This window comes from Littorina saxatilis, linkage group LG12, assembly GCF_037325665.1.
Source record: "Littorina saxatilis isolate snail1 linkage group LG12, US_GU_Lsax_2.0, whole genome shotgun sequence".
Lineage (NCBI taxonomy): Eukaryota > Metazoa > Mollusca > Gastropoda > Littorinimorpha > Littorinidae > Littorina > Littorina saxatilis.
In genome coordinates, this window is record NC_090256.1 from 46,076,206 (window position 1) to 46,086,616 (window position 10,411).

General features: G+C 42.9%; 2 protein-coding genes across 2 annotated transcripts in view; one reads left to right on the forward strand and one right to left on the reverse strand.

Annotated features, from left to right (window-relative positions):
- Positions 1-10,411, forward strand: part of LOC138982072 (meiotic recombination protein REC8 homolog) — a 62,390-nt gene that overhangs the window by 2,141 nt on the left and 49,838 nt on the right. The window lies entirely within an intron of this gene.
- Positions 139-10,223, reverse strand: LOC138981350 (uncharacterized). The gene is made up of 10 exons (XM_070354237.1): positions 10,151-10,223; positions 7,955-8,136; positions 7,560-7,675; positions 7,004-7,172; positions 5,386-5,466; positions 4,652-4,747; positions 2,288-2,395; positions 1,489-1,641; positions 730-855; positions 139-351 (listed from the first exon to the last, which is right to left on the reverse strand). The coding sequence occupies exons 1-10, from the start codon at positions 10,206-10,208 to the stop codon at positions 139-141; spliced, it is 1,302 nt and encodes a 433-aa protein (XP_070210338.1). The 5' UTR covers positions 10,209-10,223.

Consider the following 10,411-nt stretch of genomic DNA (forward strand, 5'->3'; position numbering starts at 1 on the left):
ACATACACACACACACACATGCACAGACAGACAAAGTTTAGCATCGCATAGGCTACACTTACGTGAGCCAAAAATGTGAGAAAACCGGATCTTGCAAGGGTGGAAGTCTTAAATTGGGTCTGAAAACCCAGCCTCATGCTATTTCAGAAGTAAAAGGATACGAGCAAGACGCATGATGGGAACAGCATCCAGAACCCCATCCATCATCACAGCTTTCTCAGCCTCCAGGAAAAGACGACGTCGCACTCTCTCCTTGCATAACGGCAGGATGCCGTCCAGGGCATCCTTGTGTTCCTTGTCGTTAAGCTGGCCGCTTTCAGAGCTTTGGAATGGCACCAGCTTGTTTTCCAGCTGTGATGAAGAAACATCTGGGTTTTGCAAAATGATATGCCTGTGTGTATGTGTATTTGAGAAAGAGAGATGGAGCCTGAGAGAGGAGAGGAGAGGAGAGGACAGGAGAGGACAATTGTTTTGTTGACAATTTTGTATTTAGGAGAGGAGAGGAGCTCTAGAGGAGAGGAGAGAAGAAAAAAGAAAAGAAAAGAGGAGAGGAGAGGAGAGGAGAGGAGAGGAGAAGAGAGGACAATGACAATTGTTTTGACAGACAGACAGACAGAGAATATGTGTCCATGTGTGTTTGCGATCCGAAACCCATAGAAGGATAGATAGCTTATAACAACTGGTGAGCAAAACCTAATGAACTAGGCTAGCGTTGAGATTATGACTTACATCAAGGAACCTGGGCTCCCTGTACTTGAGGATGATGTGGATGAGGAAGTTGCAGACTAGCTGCCTGGAGATCCTGTTCTCGCTGAACGACGTGTAGCTCATCTGAAGGCTCTCCAGGTCATCCTCCTGGTAATGGCAGACCAAACAATGCAATCAGGTGTTGCGAAAATCAACACAGTACAATGGATTTGTGTTTGCACACGATGACAATATGATGAGGAACACACATGATGACAGACAAAGACGAAGACAGTTGCAGAAACACAATCACTCGCATGCACACACTCACACAAACATTCAAGTGCAACAAAAGACAGAATATAGCCAAACACTCACACATACTCGCATGCATGCAGGCAGGCACACATGCGCGAGCACGTATGCACACTGCTCACACACACCACTCACACAAACACATACACACTTTTAACCAATCACTCACAAATAACTGAATTACTCAGCAGCTTAAAAAAAAGCCTGACTGGCACACAGACCACGCGTTTCTGAAAAGACAACAGACCGCGCTCACACCCTGTTGTGCATACAGCCTTTTATTGTTCAGATCGATTCAGAAGTAGAACAGCTACTTAACCGAGCCTAACGTTGACTTTGCGAAGACTTTGCAAAGTCTTTTCACCAAAAATTCAGTGCCAAAGTTTCGTGCAGCGAGCTTCGTAAGTAGACTTTGCAAAGTTGATTTCGCCCACATAAAAACAAGAATAACAACAAAAAACCACAAAAAAGCCCAACAGCACTGACCATCAAGAAAGGGTAGACCACTGAGGCAAAGGCCCTGAAGTCCTCAACCTCTACCCAGTCCACCTGGTCGATAAAGTCAGCCATCAACAGAACGTAGCGCAGGCACGAGGCGTCCAGGTTACCCACCAAGACGTGACCAAGTAGCTGCACCGTCTGCAAGTCAAAAGCGACAAGGTAAAGGTCTTAGGAACATGTGATTCAAAACACCAATGTATGCAGCTGCACCATCTGAAAGTAAAAAATAGCGAGGTAGGTTTTATAAGCCTTTGATTCAAAACATAAATGAGTGCGCACACACACACACACACACACACACACACACACACACACACACACACACACACACACACACACACACACACACACACACACACACAGAAGTATCAAGTTTTGTTCATGTGCAATCCAGTGGCCTCTTGCGTTGTCTGTAAGTCAAAGCTAACATGGTAGGTTTGGGAAACCTTTGACTCAAAACGCCCACAGATTGGCACATATGCATGGTGTGCAAAAACGCTCTTACACACACATATAGAAGTTTATGCAACTGAGGTAAAAAAAAAAAAAAAAAAAAAAAAAGGTTTATTTATATTTCTGTGGCCCATTTTGAAGCATGAAGAACATGAAGAACACCAAACACCCACACCCACACCCACACACACTCACTCTCAACAATGAACTATTGAGCCATATTCAGTTTTCAAACCGAAAAACCTTTCTTTCATGAACATGAGTTTGAAAAATACACTGAGATGTTGCAGACAGATATCATAAAGCAGCGGCAGGTAAGCGCTTAACCCACCTTGTCGATGCCAGAATGTTCAATAATAGAGGAGAGGAAATCATGCACAGCCAGGAACATGACGTCCTCCACCAGATAACGCCCACGCATGAAATTGTACAGCATATCCTGTGAAGAGACAGTAATAATACACTGACTGGCAAAATACATACCGTACTTTCCGGGTCATAAGGCGCGACTTTTTTCCTCGAGTTCGACCCCTGCGTCTTGTATAACGAAGCGCCTAATCCGTGTATGAAATACGAAAAAAAATCAAAGAGACCGCTTGAGTACCAGTCAAACAACTTGTGATAATGCATGTTTCAGCAACTAGGTACTGATCTGGCCGCACACACAGATTTCCCCTCTGTTAAACTCGGTCACTGACCAGTCACTGACCCTGGTGCAGGAAGTGTTTCCTCTCTCAGATATGACAGGGGAACCACCTCTCATGGCAAAAACTGGGTCATTGACCCCTGGGAAGAAGGTCGTGTCTATAAACAAGGCCACCCAGCTATCACAATGCCTTTGATCTGGCCGCACACACAGAGCACACATATTTTCACTCAGTTAAAGTCGGTCACTGACCGGTCACTGACCCCGGTGCAGGAAGTGTTTCCTCTCTCAGATATGACAGGGGAACCACCTCTCATGGCAAAAACTGGGTCATTTTGGTGCGCCCTATCGGCCCCCTGCGTCCAATGGGTGACTGGATTACAATTTTTTTTAAAAAGAAGGGGGTGCGTCTTGTATAACGAAGCGCCTTGTCACCCGGAAAGTACGGTACATGTGTAACACTGTGTACAAAACAGATTTTGTCAGATTTCCTAGTGTATATAATCTCCTTACAAGTGCTTCATTTAGACATGTCAAATCAGAATTGCACGTCATACGTATAGTTCTCCCAACGAACATATATTTGTCTTTTACATCTTTCTTTCTTTATTCGGTGTTTAACGTCGTTTTCAACCACGAAGGTTATATCGCGACGGGTCTCTTACATGCATGCATGCATATGTGCATAATTATAACATATAAGCACATACACAAACAGTTGTGCAAAGTCTTTCTGAAGGGAGGAATAGGGTCAAGTAAAGAAGTCTGCTCTAGCTACTATAGCTGTCTAACTGTAAGAGAGATCCTAAAGTCACTACAGTGGAACCCTCCCTTTCAGACCTCCACAAGTCTGAGAAAATCAGGTCTTAAAAAGGAGGGAGTCTTAAAATGGGGGTAGTTTTACAGAGGTTATGAACAGAAAGTCTGAGAAAACAAGGTCTTAAAAGGAGGGAGTCTTAAAATGGGGGTAGTTTTACAGAGGTTATGAACAGAAAGTCTGAGAAAACAAGGTCTTAAAAAGGAGGGAGTCTTAAAATGGGGGTAATTTTACAGAGGTTATGAACAGAAAGTCTGAGAAAACAAGGTCTTAAAAAGGAGGGAGTCTTAAAATGGGGGTAGTTTTACAGAGGTTATGAACAGAAAGTCTGAGAAAACGTCAAGGTCAGGGAGTATTAAAATGGGGGTAATTTTACAGAGGTTATGAACAGAAAGTCTGAGAAAACAAGGTCTTAAAAAGGAGGGAGTTTTAAATTTGGGGGTCTTAAAAAGGGGGTTCCACTGTATTGTCAGTTTGAAAGTTGTACACCTGTATCAAGGTACCGTACTTTCCGGGTCATAAGGCGCGACTTTTTTCCTCGCGTTTGACCCCTGCGTCTTGTATAACGAAGCGCCTAATCCGTGTATGAAATACGAAAAAAAATCAAAGAGACCGCCTGAGTACCAGTCAAACAACTTGTGATAATGCATGTTTCAGCTACTAGGTACTACCCTGGCCAAGTTTCCTCTCAAGACATCAAAGAGACCGCCCCATAGGTTAAACTCGGTCACTGACCCCGGTGCAGGAAGTGTTTCCTCTCTCAGATATGACAGGGGAACCACCTCTCATAGCTAAAACTGGGTCATTGACCCCTGGGAAGAAGGTCAGTGTCTATAAACAAGGCAACCCAGCTATCACAATGGACCTGCCTTTGATCTCACCGCACACACAGAGCACACATATTTCCACTCTGTATTCTTCCTTTGATGTGCGGCTTATTTTCATTCTTCGATACTTTTTCAATTTTGGTGCGCCCTATCGGCCCCCTGCGCCCAATGGGTGACTGGATTACAATTTTTTCTTAAAAGAAGGGGGTGCGCCTTATGCGCTGTAGCGCCTTGTAACCCAGAAAATACGGTAAATGATCCCCTCTGGATCAACACAATATGCCAGCCAATGCATATGAACTAAGGGCTACAAAAGTATGCTGTAAATTGTCTTGAGCTTTTCGGTTTTTTAACCCATTCACCGCTGGAAAGCAAGCAAGCAAGCAAGAGATGAAGTCGAGTTACCAGTATGGAGAAAATAGTCTGCTGATCTCCTTCGACATATTCATCTTGGTGCACAATGTATGCACAGAACTGCTCCATTAGAGACCTAGTTCGGTCCTGTGGAAAAACAAACAACAGAAATTAGGCAACAGCATGTTTTTCTTATCTTACTTTTCTGCAGATGGCATGTGCCATGGATAGGAAATGTTCATAAGACACATAACGGTTAACACTGAAGTAGGCGGAAAAATAACTTTATGGAGAAAGTACAGAAAAGTAACAAGAAAAAAATATTAAACTCTCCTTCTCAACTTCAGTGGCATCATAGCACAACAACGAGAAAACCTGAAACATTTTATTAGTAGCCCTGTTTTTTCCAGTACATGTACTTCACTACTGTATATTTTCCTGTTCAAAAGCTATTGCTTTTTTGAAATGGCCTGATCTGCATTCCTTAGTGCTAAGCTCACAAAAGTGTACTAATTGTGATTTTCTAGTCCAAGAAAACAGAAACAGGTATTTGGAAAGTATTGCTTGCAAGAGCATTCTGAATACTAGACAAAGAAATTTAGACTTACCAATGCGAGAGGGCGTGGAATGCTTCTATCCATGTTGGTCTGATCTGCATTCCTTAGTGCTAAGCTGACAAAAGTGTACTAAATGTGATTTTCTAGTCCAAGTAAACAGAAACAGGTATTCAGAAAGTATTGCTTGCAAGAGCATTCTGAATACTAGACAAAGAAAATTAGACTTACCAACGCGAGAGGGCGTGGAATGCTTCTATCCATGTTGGTGCGTCGCCTGTAGTCGTCCCATACTCTCTGCATGGTGTGCATCTGCATCACAGATTAAACATGCAAATACTTGATGCACTGTCTTATCAACACACAAATTAAGGCACTCCCGAATGCAACTTGGCTCTTCTCTTTTATCTTTCCCCTACAAAACAACACAGAGTTTTAATTGAACGTTTCACTGTGAGAGTAACAATTGCACTTCACTTCTAAATGATTGCCACAAAGAATTGGCAACCAAACTGCTTCTTTCATGAATTACAACATTTTCCATTGTAAGGCACAACACATGCACATGAAAACTCTGTGTAAAAATTGTTTGGAGCCACTGATCTTCTTCTTCTTCTTCTGCGTTCGTGAGCTGAAACTCCCACGTACACTCGTGTTTTTTGCACGAGTGGAATTTTACGTGTATGACCGTTTTTTACCCCGCCATTTAGGCAACCATACGCCGCTTTCGGAGGAAGCATGCTGAGTATTTTCGTGTTTCTATAACCCACCGAACTCTGACATGGATTACAGGATCTTTTTCGTGCGCACTTGGTCTTGTGCTTGCGTGTACAAACGGGGGTGTTTGAACACCGAGGAGAGTCTGCACACAAAGTTGACTCTGAGAAATAAATCTCTCGCCGAACGTGGGGACGAACTCACGCTGACAGCGGCCAACTGGATACAAATCCAGCGCGCTACCGACTGAGCTACATCCCCGCCCCGGAGCCACTGATACGTATGAAGAGATTTTCAGCGTGTACTCTTCTTTGAACTGTTTCAGGCCTTTACTTTCTCCTGGCAACTATCTGCCACAGCGTGGGTTCGATCCCCACATTCGGCGAGAGATTTATTTCTCGGAGTCAACTTTGTGAAGACTCTCTTTGGTGTCCGATCACTCCCGTGTGCACACATACGCACGAAAAAGATCCCAAGTTCACGGCAAAAGTCTCAGGGATTGGAAAACACGAAGACACGCATGCTTAATCTCTCGTCTCTGAATATCATGATTGTATTTCGATACTTTGATGAGACAAACCCAATGCTGATGTGTTGAAAAAGACAGCCACAGCAGCCGGGCTTGTTCGAGTCAAAGTATCACACCAGAGTGTTACCAATACCTCTCCCTATATAGGCCAACTGGTCTAAGAGGACGTTAAACCCTAATAGTCAGTCAGTCAGTCCTGCCACAACACTTATTGAACTGTCGGAATTTTAATAATGATAACACATGGTTCTTATAAAGCACTTTATTTGGGGAAAGCTTGCTCAGACAAAAAACCTTAAAATTTTTTTAAAAAAAGTAAAAAAAAAAAACCCCACTAAAAACAACATTCCCAGCGCATTTATTTCTGTTTCAGGCTAACCAAAGGTGGCTTATTTACTGCCCCTAAACACGCACACACCTGGGTGGCGGGACTCTTGTTGCTGCTAGCCTTCCTTGGGAGGAAGCAACCCGAACTTCCCAGCAATGGGACGATAAAGTATGAAATAAAATTGTAAAGGCCCAAAACAGTTTAAAGAAGAGTGCACAATGTCAATCTCTTCATACGTATCAGAGGCCATATGCACCAGTATGTACCACACTTACCATGAAATCCTCGCCCATGCCATAGCTGGGACTGTCCTGTGAGGTTTGTGTTTGCGGCGTGACTGCCAAGTCTTGCTGCTGCATGCCTGACTGCTGGCTGTGTGCTTCGCTGCTAACTGACGGAGCCAGGTCAAAGGTCGGCTCTGGGCTGTGTGGCTTCATCATCATCCTGGCAAGTAAATTCAAAAACCAAATATGAAAAAATAAAAAAGAATTAGCTCAGTCTCCCACATGAAGAAATTTCCAGTTTTGAGTGACATGTGCCTTTGCAAAGAATTGACATGGGCATACTCCAGATGTAGCCTGAAGGGAGTGATGTCAAAAAACTGAAAGAAGAGTGAACATTTTTAGATTTATTCAGTGGCAAAAAAGCTCGGGCAGGGCTAATATACTATAAGTCTGTGTGTACAGAAAATACAATATCAACCTTTTATTGTCCATTAAAATGAATACATTAAAATAGAAATTTGTCTTCGAAACGTCTACCTTGCCTGTCAACGATTATAAAATACACATTGTAATAAGAATTATTAACACAGTTTAAAAAATCACTCACTGAGCAAACTCCCTGTTGATGCGCACTTTGGGGCGAGCGATCTTGATGTGGGTACAGTTGTGTGGAAGGACAAACACCTTCTCACTGCCTCCCATTCTGTGAGGGCATATCACAGTCTACAAAACAACAAAACATGATGTACTTATCAATGAACATTCAAAAAACAAAATTACCGCCCTTCCCCTTGACCTATAACAAGTATGTCAAACAAAATACACCTGTCAAGGGAAAGGTAAAAGAAATATGCACACACGCACACAAATAATAAAATCAAAAATAAAAGCCTCGTACACACTCATGCACATGTGATCACACACGCATGTACCTACACACACAACAGCAATTGTCTGCAAAGAAATCTCCAATCAATAAATGAAAACCACACAAACACACACCTTTTCTCCGCAGCTCGCACAGTACTTGGCGTCCTTGAACTCCTCGAAAGTCTTGCCGATGTTGTTGGAGGTGTAGAGCATGGCCGCATACTTGCTGAACACACGCTCCTGGGGGATGAACGGGTCCACCACCTCCTCCTGTCCCTCATCCTCATCAAGCCCCGCCCACAGAATTGACTCGCCTGAAAATTTAAAGGGTGAAAGTTTTTTTAAACAGGGGGGCCCCGTAGCTCAGGTGGTAGAGCATTGGATTTGTGATCTTAAGGGCCACAGTTTTAAATCCAGGTTGAGACAGACACTGTTCAGCTGTATGTGCAGACTCAGAGATTGTATCCATGTCCCACCCCCGTGTCACCACAGTGGTTCATAAAAGACCTCGGTCATTCTGCCGTTAGTACAGGTGGCTGATTACACCAAAACATGCATACACCTGTGTGTCTCATCTAAAGTCGGGGTAACACCCGGGAACATGCCCCTCATGGTTTCACCATAACTAATGGTAAAACAACATTGTAATTCAATCAAGTTGGCGTTTTAATGAAACAGATACTTTGATCGGTCAGAATGCCCCAACTCATTAAAAATTACAGGTCATTAATTGTCGATGAACACTCGCTAAAACATCCATTAACAACCTGCTGGCGAGGCGCATTAATTAATACAACCTCAACTAGTCTCTGGTACCTTTGAGGTTCATTTTACAAGTAGGAAATATGAAGGCCAACGAAATACCGAGACCATAAGGTATGCGAAGTGATGACGTCGAATACGTGACGTAAGTTGATGCATGAATTCTTCCGGACTTCAATTAGCTTTTGTCGGGCGTCAATCCCCGATGAAGACCTCGAAGTTTCAAATGGAAGCATGTTAAAGGCACAGTAAGCCTCCCGTAAACCATCACAGAGCTCCCCGAGCGTCTAAATACAGTACAAGCATACTTCCATTTGAACGCTCATCGAACGGAAACATCCTGGCTGCTTTCTGTCAAGCATGAGAAATTTTCAAAGAATTTATTTTCGTGGACTTGGCCCTTTACAACTATGGCGCCTCGTTTTGGTGCTGGACGGCTGTTATGAATATCCCGGAAATCACGCCCGGACAGTAAGCCTCCCGTAAACCATCACAGATACTGTCAGGCTTTTACACACAGTACAAACACCCTTCCATTTGAACGCTCACCAAACGGGAACATCCTAGGTGCCCTACGTAAAGAGCGAGCAATTTTTAAAGAATTAATTTTGCAGATTGTCTCGAACACCTTTTGGACCCATCCTGAACTCAAGTCAAAAATGAGTTACTTCCCTTAAACTGGCGATAGCCGTGGATCAATGATAATCAGAAAGTTTTTGGACCGTGGTGCGTTTTTGCGCTAGACCTAACTTTTAAAATCTAAATAATAAATTGACAGCGTGTTTTCATCAAGACAAGATCAGTGCAATTCGAAGTTGTGAAAGTTTGAAAAAAGAAAAGCCCGGAAGCAGGGTAAGCCCGGAAGCAGGGTCACGCAAGGGTCGTAGCAGACGACGGTTTATGCGGCATATCGCCGTTCCTCTCAACAGTCAAAAGCCATCGCTAGAGTTCTTGTGAACCACAGCCGTTTGTTTCGTGCATAAAAACGTGCTATTGTAGATAAGCTGACATCGAGTCGCATTCAAATGACTAACTGACGACTACATTGTGAAAAAGGGAAACTGGATCACACGGGTTCACGATGGCTCAGGGGTAAGATAAACCACGCAAAAATAAATTCTTTGAAAATTGTTCGCTCTTTACGGAGGGCACCTAGGATGTTCTCAATCGGTGAGTGTTTAAATGAAAGGGTGTTTGTACTGTGTGTAAAAGCCTGACCGTATCTGTGATGGTTTACGGGAGGCTTAATTACTGTGCCTTTAATGTGTAATTATCATCATTTACTGAAACAGTCATGTTGCCTTTTTTTTTGCAGGTAAAATTTCAAACAAATATCATAAATAACATTTTTAATTTCATTATCCATAGATTGGGATTAGCCCAAGCTTGGAGTAAAAACAATCAGTTCAGTCCATTAAATTGACCAGGAGGGTTATTAAAAGGGAGACAGGGGGTTGAGGTAGTTGGGACAGTCCTCCATATTTTTCGTCCAGAGATTTGCCATACCCAGCATGGCCAAAACTCAGATATGCTAAAAACGAAAGTCTAAATCAGCCGGTCACACACCTTTACCCTCCGAAGCTTTGGACCTCCCTGTGTCCTTCTTTTTCCTGAAAAAGAGCATTTTTGACACTTTGAAAATAACATTTTGACAAATTATTCCGGTTTGTACAAGCTGGATAGCATGATAAAAATGTTCTAAATTTGGATTTTCATTACTGCATGCTCACACTCACAGCATCAAAACAGCTAAATCATAATCATTGTTCAAAAGCTGTTCAAAATAAATCTGAATCAATCAATCATTACATACATCAATCAATCATC

Excerpts from the sequence above, each read along its gene's own strand:
- LOC138981350 (XM_070354237.1), bottom strand. The coding sequence starts at position 10,208 with ATGCTCTTTTTCAGGAAAAAGAAGGACACAGGGAGGTCCAAAGCTTCG. Across the intron at positions 7,173-7,559 it reads ATCAACAGGGAGTTTGCTCA|GATGATGATGAAGCCACACA; the intron begins GTGAGTGATTTT and ends TTTACTTGCCAG. Across the intron at positions 352-729 it reads GGGAGCCCAGGTTCCTTGAT|CTGGAAAACAAGCTGGTGCC; the intron begins GTAAGTCATAAT and ends TCTTCATCACAG.